Source organism: Onychostruthus taczanowskii, unplaced genomic scaffold (genome assembly GCF_017590055.1).
Source record: "Onychostruthus taczanowskii isolate IOZ18803 unplaced genomic scaffold, ASM1759005v1 scaffold41, whole genome shotgun sequence".
In the NCBI taxonomy this organism is placed as follows: Eukaryota; Metazoa; Chordata; class Aves; order Passeriformes; family Passeridae; genus Onychostruthus; species Onychostruthus taczanowskii.
Genome location: NW_024501571.1, coordinates 5286399 through 5302864, shown reverse-complemented (window position 1 = coordinate 5302864; position 16466 = coordinate 5286399). Strand labels below are relative to the sequence as shown.

The window sequence follows — 16466 nt, the reverse complement described above, 5'->3', positions numbered from 1 at the left end:
ATCAGTTTAAAGGTTGGTTTTGCAGAGCAGAACAAAGAAAGCCACACAGACATGGTGGCATGGACTGATTGTCAACCATAACTGTTAACCATAAACAAGACAACAAATGAGCACATAAAGCTCATTCAGTCTGGAAAAGGCAGGAGTGCATTCACATCCTTGCATATTTTGCATTTTTTACCTTCCCACAAAACAGTACCACAACAGCCATGTTCAAAATAAACACATAAAATATTTTCCAAATCTCTTTCAATTTCAAAACTTGCTAAATTCAGCACCCTATCATCTTTTTGAAGATTCTCTGCAAACAGCAAAGAATAAGCCTGTGATAGATGGGAATATGTGGCTATTGATAAGTGGGGGGTGTCCACAGAACTTTGCACACCACAAATCCCACCTGTAAGGCAGGATTAAGGATAACATGTTTCTTTCTGAAAGCTCTCCATGTACAGATGGAAAGCTCTCTGCAAACAAGAGCCTGCAATGTTTGACACTTACTGAGTCAATAGTTATTGTCACTGAAAACCTCTTCTCATTGATGGACTCCAAAATGCCTTCATTTCCCCTATATCCACCATTTAATACCATCACTTTCTTGCCTGAAATAAAAATAGGAAAAGAGTTACACAACAGGGTCCCAAACCTCTGCTGAAAAGTTTTTCCCCATCTTTCTTATAAACCCCCTTTAAGTATTTGAAGGTGCTCCAAGGTCTTCACAGCACCTTCCCTTTTCCATGCTGACCAACCCCAACTCTCTCAGCCTGTCTTCTCAGGAGAGGTTATAATACTTTCAAGTGGATGAATTATAGTTTAAAACAACTGAAATATAAGTTTTGCAGAGGCAGAAGCTGAAAACAGAAGGAAACAGCTGTACCTGGCGCTGGTATTACAGTTTCTAGATGTGTCTGATCCAGCTTCAGCTTGTCCCCAGAGTCAATCACCTTCACAACTGCTGTGTATTTGTCAATCACTTCCTGTTTTGAAAGGCAGAGGCCAATCAGAAATACCAAACGTTGTTCTCTAAATTTACACTTCCAAGTTAACAAATTCTGGCATTGTGACTCTGCAATTCTGCATTTTCAAAACGAGCAAAATGCAAGGGCTCCAGCCTGGAGATTGATTTTGTGTGCAAATGAGACCCTGCAGCTTAAAATATCAGTGCAGAACTGCACTGCACTGCTGTTGTCACATCCCATGGATACAGAGATTATTCTCCAAGATGGAAGTGTTAATAGGGACAAACTACACAGGACAAAGCTGTGCTTAAGAAAAGATCACTGAATAGATGCCCTTAAAGCAATTCAGAGGCTCACTGCCTGTCCAGAATAAATCCCAATACAGGTGAGGTGACATTTCAGTCCTCAACAGTGTTGTCTTAAGGCTGAACAACCTGCACAATGAAACAAATCTTCCTAAGTCACATAATTCCAAAAAAGCCAAACCAGTGCTCCCCAGTGCTCCACCTTACCTTAACAACTGCCTTCTTCTTGTGGTACTTATCTCCAAGCTTTTTTGTTACAATTTTTACAACAATTTCCTGGGAGATTTGAAAGGAGAGAAAAAATAAAGTGCCAAAATGCGCAAACAACTCTACAATCTAAATTAACAGTACAGCACAGTGCAGGAAGCAACAATAGTAAAGATGTGGCTTTCAGGAATTTGTGCATATTGTCAAATTACTGGCTCAAAGTAGCAGCCCTCAAGACTTTTTTGGGTTTCTTTGACAAATACAGTTACACTTGAATTCACAATCTAATGTGACAATGTCCACAATGGGTCAAGAGGAGGAAAGGGAAAATAAATGTAAATCTAGTTTGCAATCTGCTTTGGATCTTTACACTAATCAACAATGGCTTTAGAATTGCAGAATTGAGTGTATTTGGTATAATAATAATTTTTAAGTCACTTACAGGCTGTAACCAGTAATCTCTTCGAGATGCTCTTTTCTTCTCCTCTTCAAGCTAAAGAAGAACAAATAATCAACATTTGCCTCCTCCTGCCAATGCAGTTTTCCCATGCCTTTGAGCAGCTTTGAACCAATTCTCCAGCCCCATGTCATGTGGGGAACAAAAACAATCCCCAAACCCTAAATAAGGGTAAGTCAGTATAGTCTTGCCTCATAAATCCATTTGATGAATCCAGGAACTCATGACAAAATAATGGTGATTTGTATTTTTTTTCTTTTTTTGGCAAGTGTTTCTAGGTATTCTGTTGTCTTGCAAAATCTGTATTCCTTTACTTCCCAACACCTCAGTTATCTGGAGAATAGGCAGAGTTGAGCAGCCACTTTTATGAAGAAATGAAACCAGTTTTATGGGGAAATGAAATTATTTTCCTGGTAAGATTTGAAAGTTGGAATTCCACGTGAACTGAAGGTCTGAGGTCACTTCAAAGGTGAAGTGGACATTGTCACAGGCACAGGGGCACACAGAAACAGATCCTGCATGATTATTACCTCCATGATCTCATCCAGTGCAGATTTCTTCTTTTTCTCTTTGGACTGACCAGAGCTATGAGCTACTTCTTTTCTTTTAACTGCCCCCTCCACCATCTTCAGTGCATTCTGCCCAAGGACACTGCTGGAAAAGGAAGATGGTGTTTTCACAGCAGATCTTACATTTTTTTCCTCTACTAAGATGCATTTGAAGAACTGGTTGTGCTGGTCTGCTTGATTTCAGTTCTCCCAGTCCCCCTGCAGACCCTACAGAGCTCTTCCTGTAGAACTGGTCTCCTTGGGGTGCAAATTCCATGTCCAGTGAGGGTCACTGCTGGCAGTCCAGCAGAATGGACACAGCCCCATGACCAGTTCACCACTGCACAAACAAAGAGTTGATCAAGTTCAATAAAGAAGACAAAAGCTGGTATGCAAATAAGGTTTTCAAATTTGAAAGCACAAACTTTAGAGAAGCCACCTGGACAGAAGAATGCTCAGACAGGGCAGATATCTAGAATTCCTTCCAGACAGAGATATTGAGCTTATCTGGCAGTGGGAGAAAACACCCTAGAATGTATAGAAAAGAGCTCCACACTCAGCAAACAAATGTCACCTTCACAACCATATTCAAAACAGGCAAACAGCCTAACTGCAGAAAATAAAGAGCAATCAGCAGAAAAAGTTACATCTCAGAGATGAGGGAACATCTAGATAAAATGAGAACTGCCCACGGGCAGCTTCAGTTCAGCCATTTTTATAACAGACATTTGAACACAGTAAAAAAATTTAGACATAGTTTCAACCCAAAAGAGGAAGGCAGCTGCTCTGAGGTGAACAGTGATGCAATAATTAATATGGTTTTAGGACAAATTGCATGTTCTGCCTGTGGTGAGAATGCTGGATATATTCCCACAGGGAAGATATCCCACAGGAATGTAGAGAGAGGAATTGCATTAGAAGCAACTTTAAGAGAAAAACTCTATTTCAGGAGGACTAAATAATCATAGAGTTTGAGGAAAAAATTGTACATTAAATCACAAATCAAATAGCAAGTACTTAAAAAAATCTCATAAAGGGCAACATACAATTAAAACATAACAACTGCAGTGTCCATATTTAAGAGGACAAATATATCTAGCTGTGAACTTACTACACTACCATTTCAAAGATAAGTATTTCATATATGCTGTGAAGAAATTAGACTACTTGATATATGATTTCACATTTGGCCAAATTTTAGCAAGGACCTAAAGCATTCCTCACTGAAACAACTCAAGTGAGAGTCTGAATAAAGTTTCAGAATCATCTTAAGCACAACTCAATGCTTAGGGATAATTTACAAGTTTTCCTTAAAGCCTGCAGTCTGTCTCTATTATTGCAAAGAACTGCTTTACTGTCTCATTTTCTGCCTGGCATATATCCCATCAGATACCTTATCTAAGAGCTGAGTGAGATGAGAGAAAAGCTTTCTTTTTACCTGGAATATATTTAATTACAATATTGCCTCACATGAGAAGATGTACTGCTCATCAAACAGTTCCCCAGACTGCTGTAAGTCAGTATTATTTGCATTATTGATCCCTTTTGTCCTGCAGTGCTTGTGGTTACATGATGACAATTAAATTCCAAAGCTCTGGGAAGATTTATTTCAGGCAAATTTAGCTGCTTAAACGATGACCAAAGAAAGTATTGTCTCCAATTAGACAAGGCAATGAAACCTTTTAGGAACCAAAATTAACAAGTCAGGAATATCCATTCATAGAAGGCAGCTGGGACTGGATGGCATCACTGCAAATGCTTTGGCTGGATCCCTTTCCCACCCTCCATGGAGGAACCTGTAACTACCTATTATTTTAAGGGCATCTGCCATGAAGCACAAAGAACTCAAGAAGGCTCCTCACAGCTCACATTTAAGATACACCCACTCATCCATTTTAAATACAAAACCAACCATGAAGTCACCTAGTCACCCTTCTGAATACCAAGAGAGGATGAGAGGTTAGACTCCAAATATTTCAGGACAAGACAAATCTTCCTGTTGATATAAATACCATTGTCATGGAAGTGCTTTGTAACAGTAAATGTTGGTCTTAAATTCTTTTCTCACCTTGTTTTAGAAGATGCTGCGACTGAAGTACTTGCTCCTTTGTTTAAATTAAATGTGACTAAAAAATAAAGAGACATTACTCTATTTCTATCTTTAAAAATAACTGCATTGAAGGATGTTAACAGTTTTTTAAATCTGCAAATAGAAAAGAATCATAAATTTGAAAATATTTACTAATCTATATTTTGGTTTAGCTTTTAAAGTAAATTAAACTTTGTAAGAGAATACTCTGCATTGCCACATTCCAGTGCTCTTTAAAACTGATCTCAAAGCACTTTATGAAGCACCAAGCAGGCTTCAATGCTCATTTCATCTGAACTACAAAATCAGCTCCAGTAGGTTCTAGAAAATTATATCAGTCAAAATCTAGTTACCTTTTTCTTCTTCATTTTCTCTGTTCAGTTCAGTATAGACTGGCATTTCCTGCCAAAAAACACAAAGCACATTTAAAGAATCAAAGAGAAAACTGAGTCAAGGTATCATAATCACTGATTAGCTCAGTTTTACAGTTTTAGACAGTAACTGTAATATTCAACCTGATTGATTCATAAAAGACTAAAGCTGAAAACATCATCTCATTACAGGCTCCTGTGCAAAACTCTCCAATTAACAGAGATGCTGCCTAAACTTGCTCAATTCCAGCATAAAAGGCAAGTGGCCTTGCTGCAGCAGTTTTCTCTACCTGAACCAGCATGATCTGACTGGTTTCTGGACAGACTGATAACTCAAAGAAGGAAATTCTGGTATCTTTCCAATTTTTCAGCCCCAAAGGCTCAGACCATTTAATTTTCAATTAGTTTTAAATTAAGAAGCAGGTAATTGTTTACAACAGTATTTAAATGTACCCACCAATACCCAGAATCAAATAGGAGATTTCAGCCCCAGGCAACACGTATGGGGGTCATGGCTGATGCCAAGTAAACAGATCCCAAATAACCACACCAGCACCACCAAAACAGAACTTTTTCACTATGTGAACTTGATTATGCCAGATCCCCATGGTTATTTATCTCAGCCTCCTCAGTACACCAGGTACTTGTTATCTGCAGCCCTACTAGCTGTGAAATACCATAAATGAAGACATCATGCAGTTTAATGGATTGTTTGCTCCCCCTTCCTAAATTCAAGAGTGATTTTAAAATAACTAATCACTGGAAGAGCAGTAATTATTACTTCCTTAGTACTACTGCAAGCTGGGTACAATGTAAATTCCAAGTTAGGAAGCAAAGGAAATAGCAGTGCAAGGATTCCAGCAGCATCAAATTCTCCATTGACTTAACCACAAGGAGCTTTGAGGTGAACGTTCACACACAGTGCAATTTTCCTCACCAGTTCTTTCCCCTCCAAACCTCTTCTAACTTGCTGCTCAATGAATTTGGCAGTTTTCTCCTCATCATCAAGGTCCTGTTTCTTCTTCCTCTCTTGTTCTTGCTGCCTGCGAATGGTCTCTGGGTCCCTGTCGATGTACTGGATGTACCAGCCTTTAGGGGTCTCATCAACCTTGCAAAGACCTAAAAAGTCAAGGCAAAACAAAGTAAGATCAGCATTAACAATATCAAGATCATTTTTAGTCCATGTTTGTGGGAATCCTTAAAATCAGAGGGTTTTGGGAAAGCTGCAAAAGGCAGGCCTTAGAAACAGCAGAACTGTGATTAGAGCTAAGCGGTAGCCACAAGATTTGTCAGCAGAAAAGTTATATGAGATGTAGAAAGTAAGGACAAATAAAACTGTGCATTAATTTTTTCACTGTAGCAATGTAGATACTTCACCAGAGACAACACAACGCTTACTGGGCTACTAAAACTGACTTTGAATTATCTGTACCATGTGCTTCTGCCCTCAGCTACCCAGGCCTGTTTGGACACAGGCCAGTGTGCATCACAAAGTGCATGAAGTGTTTTACAATCCTTTCCTTATTGAAGAAAATGCTTCCTTCCCACTGTTTTAACAAGGAAGAAGACAGAAATCTAACATGTATAAATGATACACACTCACAGCATGGTACTAAAGGAAATATTGCAGCACTGTGCTATTGTTACTGACTCTGGCTAGAGTAACTTTCCAAACACTCTGTAACTGCTGGATGTATCCTGCAGAACAGGGCACCCAGAGCCAAGGAAAACTTTCTGTCACACCACAGTGCCATTTAATCTCTCTTCCTCCCACTACACACAGAACTGCAGACCTCCAGCTTTAACCCTTCCACTAGGCCAGGAATGAAAATGACTGCTTGCTTCTTGTCACCTCAGACATGGAAAGAATCTCTAATTTTAAATGGCAACTGTTAGATGCTGATTTAGCAACATATCCAGTAAATACAGACCAGCAGATGAAACAAGGAAAGGCTCACAACTGATGTACTCATCCCAGACTTCTGACATTTTCCATAAGCAAACTCCTAATGGTTAGCACAGAAATACATTTGGAAATCTTTTCATGTATATACAGGAGGGGAGGGGAAGAAAGAAAAAGAGCTAACATAAATATTTACTGATCAATTATCAGGAATTCAATTACCCACTAATTTTAAGACTTCCCAACCCTGAGCAGGTACACTGACCTTCTCTCCCCAGCCACTTTGTAAAATCAGTCAGTGTCTCCCACTGTGTGGCATTCATGTGGATGTGTTCTCGATGGCTGATGTATTCATTGTACACAATATTATTGTGCACTCTCTTTGTTCCTAAAACACAGAATTATTATTATTATCATTATCACTACTATTATTATTATGTGGCTTGCACTGAACCAACAAAAGACACTAAAAACAAACAAACAAACAAACAGCAAAATATTTACCAAATCGCCTCCTGAGCAGTTCTAGGAAATCATTTCGGAATTCCCTTAGGGAATAAAAAAAAAGTATTTTAGTAAAACTTTAACAACTAAGAAGCAATTTTCTGTTGTCATTAACAACTAAATATCTGCAGCATAAACCTGATTATTCTTTTGAGCTGAACATGACAATATCCAGACACATTTCCCTTTTTCAGTAGACCAGGATTAAACACAGGATGAAACACAATATGATATATGCACACACCTTAAATGTCCAAGAGAGTAACAGCCTCTCAAAGAGATAAAATGGAGCAGAGGAATCTCAACACTTCCCACTAATTGCTGGCTTTTGGTTACCAGGTGTCTTCCCAGGCTGACTGACACAGAACACAGAGCAGGACAAAGGGCAGAGGAGTGGATGGAGCAGATGGATCACTCATCTCCCTGCTAATTCCAGGCTGCAGCACAAAGCCTCACTTCAAACTCTTGCTGAGGACAGCTCCAGTCATCCCAGCTGTCATGTAGGTCAGCTGGACAAAGGCCTGGGAGAAGCTGGGAGATGTCAGTCCCTCCCCTGACTTGTTCTCTCTCTGTTATGGCTCTTTTAGCTCGTGTGTGTGTGGCAGTCACTCAGCAGGGACAGAAAGCGGATGTATTTGTAACGCAGAGCAACTTTAAACAGGATTAAAACATGAGACAAAACTGAGTAAGATCATGACATCTCTTACCTAAAGTTTAAAGGTGGCATTGCCTTAATTTTCAACTACAAGAAGAGCTGACACTACATGTATCACAATAAAGCATCTTCAATGAGACATTATTGGGCCTTAGGGGTGTGGCTGCGCAGACCTGATACAGGCATGAAGATCTGGGTAAGAATATACAGAAAACTTACTCAGAGAAGTAATCCATGAATTGCTGAGGATTTTCAGAAGCCAGCAGCAACTGCCTCTGGTGGGACTCAGACATGCAGTGACACTTGAAGCCATTCTATAAAGCAGGAATAAATACTTGGCTTGTCTCTGTCTCAATTTGCAACACTCACAGATGAAGAGAGTACTAAATTCCTACAAATAAAATCCTACAGGTGTGATCACAGCTCCCACAATGTTCCCCTCAATAGCACCGGGGACATTTACAAGGGAGACTGAAAGGACAAGGGACAATGGCTTTAAACTGACAAAAGGCAGGGTTACATAAGATATTGGGAAGAAATCATTCCCTGTGAGGGTGGGGAGGCCCTGAGGCTTCTCAGGTTGCCCAGAGCAGCTGCGGCTGCCCCATCCCCGGGAGTGTTCAGGGACAGGCTGGACGGGGCTTGGATCACCCTGGGACAGTGGAAGGTGTCCCTGCCCATGGCAGCGAGTTGGAACTGGATGATCATTAAGGTGCTCCCAACCCAAACCCTCCTGTGATCCCTTGAGATCGGAGCTGCCACAAGAGCTGACCCCAGCCAAGGGGACGTGATCCCAGGAGAACCGGGACTGGGCGTCCTTAGACGGAGATCGGAGCCGGCCGAAGGACCGGGGACCCCCCGCGCGCCCCCACTCACCTCATCGCGGCACTGCTTCTGGCACATCTGGCAGTACCAGCGCAGCTTCTGCAGCCCCTTGGACTTGATGCGGTTGGCGATGGCCTTGGGGCTGAGGAAATCCGACTTGCCCATGACGCCGGTCCCGTCCCGATCCCGCTCCCGACCCGGTGCTGCTCCCGATCCCGCCCCCTCCGGAAATGGCGGCGGCGCCCTGGAAGCGGATCCCGGCGGGGCGGCGCAGGCGCGGTGCGGGCGCGCTGACCTTCAGCGGGGCTGTGGTGGAGGCGCCGCCATGTTCGCCCGGGGCGCCGCGGTCGCGCTGGTCCAGCCGCAATGGTACCGGCACGGGCGGGGACGAGCGCTGTGGGCACGGGGGAACGCGTCCCGATGGCCGGGGCGGCTCTGCGGGGTGAGGGGGGGATGGCTTCCCTCGGCCGTGCGGCGCCTGGGGGTGGCGGGGTCGTGGCCGCGGGCGGCCTGTGAGGGGCTGTGGGCTCTGAGGGGTGATGGTGGAGCGGGTACCGGGAGATGAGGGCAGCGGGGACCCGCAGGGATGGAGGGTCCGTCCTCGGTGGGTGGGAGCGCTCGGCCGGGCTGGGTGAATGGGACAGGCGAGGGTTAAAGGACTGGTTTGTACATGGCAGGAGACCTTGCTCTGCTCAGGAAATGGTGCGGCCTCCGCTGCTTCGTTTTAATAGTCTTTAGAAACTAATTGCATTGCATGAAGCTTTGTTTAAAATTATTTTTTTTATTTCTGTTTTGCCCTTCTAATGCCCTCGTTTGCTTTGTGCCGTTAGCCAAGGCGGTGGGTAACGCGTTAAACCTTTCTCTGTACTCGGCACTGCTGAGGCGCCGCTCGAGCCCCGGGCCGGTTCGGGCCCCTCAGTTCGGGGAGGACCCTGAGGGGCTGGAGCGGCTCCGGGCAAGGGCAGTGGGGCTGGGGAAGGGGCTGGAGCCCAAGTCCTCTGAAGAGCAGCTGGGGGAGCTCAGCCTGGAGAAATGGAAGCTCGGGGTGACCTTATCACTGTACAGCTCCCTGACAGCAGAGTGCGGTCAGGTGAGAGCTGGCCTCTTCTGCCAGGCAGCCAGCGGCAGGACACGAGAACGTAGGCTTAGGTTGTACATTAGAGGCGATTTCTTCACAGAAAGTGTAATTAGGCATTGGAATGGGCTGCCCAGGGAGGTTGTGGAGTCACTGTCCCTGGAGGTGTCTGAAGAAAGACTGGATGTGGCACTCAGTGGTTTAGTTGATAAGGTGGTGTTCGGTCATAGGTTGCACCTGATGATCTCAGAGGTCTTTCCCAGCCTAATTGATTCTGTGGAATTGTATAGGTAGGGAAGGATGAAAGTGTGCATACAAGCCACGGGTCAGAGTGCTTGTCTCTGTCACAGATGTCTTTTAAGAAACAGCAAATCTTTGAATTTTCATCACTGTGAAAGGGACTTGCCCTTGGCACGTGTTGGTTTGCTGGAGAGCTAGTGAATTACCCTAATTTCTCCTGCATTCCTTTTCAGGGGCCAAGTCAGGAATATGGCAACGCTAAAAGACAGTAAGTAAAGGTTTTGTCTGCTCCTGAGAGAAGGAAAATGTTGCAGGAAAACCATATGTTAAAATATAACATTCTGTTTGGCTTCTGTTGGGTGAAATGACTGTGATACATAACAATGATATATAGGCCTTCAGTGTTAATTACATTAAACAAGTGTCCTTCAGAAGTGGTTTTAGCAGTAATTTAGATGTCTTTTAAAGTTTTACTCAAATAGATTTTAAAAATAATTTTATCTTATGTGCTAAACCAGATTTCTGCTCACCTCCAAGAGTTAACTTAGCTTCTCTTATGTTTATTTCCTTGTGCTTTGTTGGGGGGGAAAGGATTGACTGAATGGTTTTAGTGTGGTAATGTTTCCTTAAGCCATTCCTCATAGGTATTGCCTTGGAATTGTGGTTATCAGTGGGATGCCTGTTTCGGTTACTTTTTCCATTAGTGTTTTTATAGATGTCACTTTACCACAGTCTAAACAGAGGAGGAAATTTATTCTGTCTTCACTCGATGGGGACTTTTTTGTTTATTTTCTCTGCTTGTCATCTGTGAAAGATGACATTATACCTCAGATAATATATTTGTGAAACAGGTAGGTGTGGAAGCAAAGTGATTAGTAAATAGACTTCATGTTGGGATAAATACTAAATAAATGTTATGTCTGAAGGAAACAACATCTCTGTTGTAAAGATGAATTTGTGTTAGTTACGTTCTTACTCTTACTGCAAATACTGAGGTCTTTTATGAGGTTTGTGTGCTGTTTGTTTATTTATTTCTTTTTCTTTGAGGAGCATGGCAAAATATTTTTTGGATGGCTCTTGCTGGCGTTTTGTTGTTTGGTGTGAGTCGTTATGCCCAGTACAGTCTGTGACCTTGACCTCTCAACCTTGCAGTCACCAGGCGTTTGAAGTCCATCAAGAACATCCAGAAGATCACCAAGTCCATGAAGATGGTTTCTGCAGCCAAATACGCACGAGCTGAGAGGGAGCTGAAGCCTGCGAGGGTCTATGGAACAGGAGCTCTGTGTGAGAGAAAGATCTTGCATTTATTTAGTCATGGGGGAGCAGAAGAGGAGGTTTTCATACTGGTGATAAAATGCCAAGGCTTTTTAACCTTCCAGTAGTCTGTTTCCAAAAGAATTTGCACAGTGAACTTCACTGATCTGATCAGAGCTGTGACTGGCTTTGAATTGTTTCTTGCTCACACATGGTCTGACCATGTGCAAAGTTGAAAAGGAGATAGAATTAATCTGGCTGAGATCTGGAGCCCCTTTGGTATTGGTTTTAGTTAGGATAATTCAGAGCATTTTTTATTACTTACTTGCTTTTTTGGCACCCTTGAAAAACGTGTATTGATCTTTTTTTCCAGCTCTTTATGAGAAAGCAGAAATAAAGGCACCTGAGGACAAGAAGAAGCACCTCCTTATTGGTGTGTCCTCTGACCGAGGCCTGTGTGGTGCTATCCATACATCTATTGCTAAAACCTTGAAGAACGAGATTACCAACCTCTCAAATGCAGGGAAAGAGGTTATGGTGGTTGGAGTAGGTGACAAGATCAGAGGCCTGCTTCAAAGGTAAAAAGGATGGCACCCAAAAGTTTTGTTTGGAGTTTTGTTTTCTGTGGTAGAAATTTCAAGACTGTTTCTAAGATTGTGTGTCATTGGCAGGAAATTGCATTTAAGGGAACTGTGTTAAATTCAAGTTCCTGTAAAAAAAATCAGCAAATACCTGAAAAGTAGTTTGGATAATCTCATAATTTGAGAAACTGCTGCACAGCACTATTTATATTCTTGAAATAAAAGTCTGAAAGCTGGCAACTGGCGCTGTTACACTTGTGTCTATTGTGAAGCTGTGGTAATTTAACTAAAAGCAAAGTTTCTTTCAGACCCTAATTCAATAAAATGTTTTATTCTGAACACTTCCAAGTTACAGTCAGTTACCTCTAGTAAGTCTTGCTGCTCTTGTATGTTAGAGCATCCCCTTGGTTCTAACACAGGTTTGTTGTTGCTGCAGGACACATGGCAACTATTTCCTGCTGACATTCAAAGAGGTGGGACGGAGGCCTCCGAGCTTTGGAGATGCTTCAGCCATTGCTTTGGAGCTGTTAAACTCCGGGTATGAATTTGATGAAGGCTCTGTCATCTACAATCGGTTCAGGTAAGGTTGCACTGAAACTTCACTGGAAAAATACTGAGCAGAATGCTTCAAAGAGCATATTGGCCAATGAAGTTGTATGAAAGATGAATATAACTGGAAAGTAAATATTTGGCGTATTCACTTCTTGATTTTGCTGTGTGTCAATAACTGGGCTGTTTTTTCTAGTGGCTGTGGTTGGAACTCCCTTTTAACTTGTGTATAGCTGTTATATTTACAGTCAACACATCATTATATCCATGTGGTGCCCAAGATCTTTTCATCAGGGTTATCACAAAACTTTGTGGCATTGGAAAGCCAGAAGTTGTCTATTTTAGCTTGATCTGAACCATTCAGTTTAGAGTTAGTTGAACTGAAGAGCCTATTTTGCTCCTTTTGTACAGGTCTGTCATCTCTTACAAGACTGATGAAAAACCAATCTTCTCCTTTGAAACTGTGGCTGGCTCTGGTAAGTAGGGAGCTAGAAACCACCAGTTACATGCAGTGATAGATCACAAGAAAAGCACTCTGAAAATTGGAATATGGTATTAAAACATCTTATTATGGTGCTTGTATCACAATTTAACAGATGGTTTTATCTTGGCCTTGATCAGTCCAAGGCTGGCTCATAAAGGTGCTGTGGGGCAAGGAGGTTAAAAAGAAAGGTGATACTAATTCTGGTTTGAGATTCTGTCTCAAGCAGGATTTGTGCATATGTAAACTCTGTCAGTTACAAAATTTTCAGCACTGAATAGCCTGAGTAGTGAGTGACTTTTCACTGATCACTAAAAATACCCCAGAATGTTTCTGCAGCATTGTATGGGAAGGTTAAACATAATACAGCAATAATGTATTTTGCTTTGGTCTGACTTTCCTAATATTAAATTGAATTAAAACACATAAAACAGTTACAGAATTAGAGCTAGCACAGAGATTCTGAAGGTACACATAATATATTCAGAAAATCCCTCTGTGCTGCCTTAAGTATTGAAACAGCACAGACAAGTAATCTTCTCCATGCATTGTATTTACTTAAAATACTTCCAGCATTGTATTTTGCTGGAAATAGTAAATCTTGGATGTGTCTAAGCCTGCTCCTCCATGTTTTGCAGAAAGCCTAAGTATCTACGATGACATTGATGCTGACGTGCTGAGAAACTACCAGGAGTTCACGCTAGCAAACATTCTGTACTACTCCCTGAAAGAATCCACCACCAGCGAGCAGAGCGCCAGGATGACTGCCATGGACAACGCCAGCAAGAATGCTTGTAAGCTACTCCCTGGGTTTTCAGGACTTCACTTGTTCAGCAGGAAGGTGCTGACCTTCCTTTGTGTAGTTCTTTGCTTCAAAAATCAGCTGTTTCCTATCTTAATTCTACTCTGAATAATTTTTTCGAGCCACTTCAACTGAGATTCTGTTTCAAACATGAACTGTAGTCCCTGGAAAGAGGGATTGCTGCCAAGAAACAGGCCTAGGATTGGAAGTGAAATAACAGATTATTTAAAAGGCATGTTAAATACTAAACTAATTGTGTAATGGCTTAATATTCTCTATGCTCCTTTCATGTGGCTGCTCTGAGGATTTCCTGAATTTCTATAAATCTGTACTTACTCGTTCACCAAATATAATTAGTGCAGTGCAATTTAAAGGTGGGAAAACTTAAACAATAGTTAAATACCACCTGTCATAGAGCAGGTAGAGAATATATGAGTATTCCTTGGAAGGATACTAGTGATTATGTGATGCTGATGTGATGTGCAATTGGGCTGCCATGAATGGTGGACATGGCTTTGATGACCAGCTTGAGAGAAAGAGGTGATACCTGCTGTGTTTAGAAATAATTGAGAAAGAAAATAATTGGGAAAAGTCTCTCTCCTTTTGGCACTTGAAGGAAACATGAAGGAAACAACTTGTCTCTCCTTTTGGCACAACTTGAAGGAAACAACAATGCAGTTAATTGACAGTGAAATCTAATTTCAAAGCTAATGATGCCTGTTTGTGTTATGTTACAATAAGCTATGTCATGCCTGGTATTTACAAGTCTGCCAGCTGTTCTGCAGATGTTTAACTGACATGCTGAATTCTCAGTTTTCTAGATTGTTTACTGGTAATATTACCTGTCGGTGCACTAAGCCTCTTGGTATTTGCAGAGGTTTACAAGACACTTGGATATTGTGCCCATACAGCTTCTCTGTATGTGCATTTATACACATTTATACACTCATTTTGTGTTTAACTCCAACCTTGCCTTATTGCAGCCGAGATGATTGACAAGCTGACCTTGACCTTCAACCGCACCCGTCAAGCCGTCATCACCAAGGAGCTCATTGAGATCATCTCTGGTGCTGCTGCTCTGTGAGTATTTGTATGAAGGTGCAGTCAGAGCTCTTGCAGTCATGTGCTGCTTGTGTGCCAGGGCAACAGGCAAACTTTGGGATTGTGGGCCCTAAAACCAGAGGGAAGGCAATCCCTGGCATGGCTCCCAAGCTTTTCGGCTTGCACAGTTCTACTAACCAGAGAGAAGCTTGGAATTTTTTTCTGATCAAATACAGTGTAAAAGCTGGTAAAATAGATCTTCAGCCTCACCATGCATCCTTGCCTGGAGAGGTGAGGGTTCTCCTCCTTTCTGGCCTTTGGTGGATTTTCCCCACTCCTCCCTTTCACCTGGACATTTCCTATTTTGCCTGGTCAAATAGCCCAGTAGTGTTGAGTGGGAGAGAGATGGTGTGACTGAGATGCATTTGGATAAATCAAGTGTTCAGAAGCTGAGAGTTTGGGGCTGGGCTAGCAAGAGGGAATTTCCAGAATATTTTCATATGGAATATGTATTTTACTTGAAGTTCAGCGTTTTGCTTGTTTGCCTGAGGATGAGGTTTTGTGCAGGTGTGTGCTGCAGGTTACAAATGTGTGGGCTTAGACCACAGTTTGTAACTGCATGTAGCTCATATGTATTACTGTAACAGTTAAAAATTTGTGCTCTGTATGGAAATACATGTGTTCATATCCTGTGTATTTACAGAATGCCTGGAATATGTACTTTCTGTAATTTCAGTGCTGTATTGTGCTCCTCACAATACATTTGTGGTCATAAATCCGTGCAGAGTTCTGCCTGAATTTGCATGAGTTGCTTCCTAACCTGCTTGTTTTGTTTTTTTCTCATAATACCATAACCAGGGATTAATCGGAAAAAGCGGTTCAGCCAAATCCAAGAGGTAAAGTTGTCACAGAAACTGGATTGTGTTTTGAAATGAATTACCACAGAAAATACGAACTCAGATGAGGAAGTCAGAATTGAGTGCTCTTGGTCAGACAGAAACTTTTCTTCCTAAACAGCTGTGAAATTGGACATTTTTAGTTTGAATTTGTCCAAACAAAGAGTTCCTAATTTTCAGTAATTTTAAGGAAAATATGTCCATGGGAGCATAATCCCCAATGAGATAATTTTCTGTGGGGTTTTTTCCTCTATTATTGGATTAATTTGCAATTACTGTTTGAATTTTTGCATAGTGGCCTGACTTAATGCAATTGCTTAAAAATATCTGTATGTAAGACATACCTAAAGAGGTATGTCATAAACATATTCAAAATCTAAACATAAACATAAATCTAACATAAACATATTCAAAATCTAAAATGTAAGGGAAATTTTGAAATTTGAAATGTAAAAAAAAAAAAAGTGATGAATAGTTGGGGGGTGATAAGGAATATTAATGAAGTATTTAAATTGGGGAAGATAACAGTTTAAAATAAATACATAAATAGATGAAAGGGTTTTAATTTATTTCAATTTTCATTACAGGTGAAGAGGAGCTCTTCTGAGCATATGTGGTTTAGCCTGCCTGTGTCTGTGTTAACAAGACTGCTCTGATATCTTGTGAAGAAGTGGAAAAGCCCCAGAAATCTGTAAATTGTTAAAATAAACCACCTCCATGAAACAGA

The 16466-nt window shown here is 41.6% G+C and overlaps 2 protein-coding genes across 4 annotated transcripts in view; one reads left to right on the top strand and one right to left on the bottom strand.

Moving 5' to 3' along the window:
- Window positions 1–9060, bottom strand: part of KIN (Kin17 DNA and RNA binding protein) — a 10363-nt gene extending 1303 nt beyond the window's left edge. Inside the window, exons 1-12 of one of the 2 annotated variants that reach the window (XM_041413370.1) lie at window positions 8872–9060; window positions 8215–8309; window positions 7341–7384; window positions 7102–7224; window positions 5871–6052; window positions 4916–4964; window positions 4542–4599; window positions 2456–2579; window positions 1911–1961; window positions 1469–1537; window positions 875–974; window positions 499–599 (exon numbers count right to left, since the gene is read on the bottom strand). In XM_041413370.1, coding sequence (XP_041269304.1) covers window positions 499–599; window positions 875–974; window positions 1469–1537; window positions 1911–1961; window positions 2456–2579; window positions 4542–4599; window positions 4916–4964; window positions 5871–6052; window positions 7102–7224; window positions 7341–7384; window positions 8215–8309; window positions 8872–8985 — 1110 coding nt within the window. In that variant the 5' untranslated portion in view covers window positions 8986–9060. The remainder of the gene's footprint in view (window positions 1–498; window positions 600–874; window positions 975–1468; window positions 1538–1910; window positions 1962–2455; window positions 2580–4541; window positions 4600–4915; window positions 4965–5870; window positions 6053–7101; window positions 7225–7340; window positions 7385–8214; window positions 8310–8871) is intronic. The other variant, XM_041413371.1, reaches the window with a different exon arrangement.
- On the top strand, window positions 9061–16466 carry ATP5F1C (ATP synthase F1 subunit gamma). 2 transcript variants are annotated; one of them, XM_041413372.1, is made up of 10 exons: window positions 9061–9189; window positions 10369–10403; window positions 11288–11419; window positions 11763–11967; window positions 12407–12550; window positions 12931–12995; window positions 13639–13794; window positions 14786–14882; window positions 15702–15739; window positions 16327–16466. In XM_041413372.1, the coding sequence occupies exons 1-9, from the start codon at window positions 9146–9148 to the stop codon at window positions 15706–15708; spliced, it is 885 nt and encodes a 294-aa protein (XP_041269306.1). In that variant the 5' UTR covers window positions 9061–9145; the 3' UTR covers window positions 15709–15739; window positions 16327–16466. The 2 variants fall into 2 exon arrangements, with proteins under 2 accessions (XP_041269306.1, XP_041269307.1); XM_041413373.1 differs by lacking the exon at window positions 15702–15739.

Coding starts and splice junctions, on each gene's coding strand:
- ATP5F1C (XM_041413372.1), top strand. CDS start 9,146: ATGTTCGCCCGGGGCGCCGCGGTCGCGCTGGTCCAGCCGCAATG. Junction 9,190..10,368: donor GCGCTGGTCCAGCCGCAATG/GTACCGGCACGG, acceptor ATTCCTTTTCAG/GGGCCAAGTCAGGAATATGG. Junction 12,551..12,930: donor GTCATCTACAATCGGTTCAG/GTAAGGTTGCAC, acceptor CCTTTTGTACAG/GTCTGTCATCTCTTACAAGA.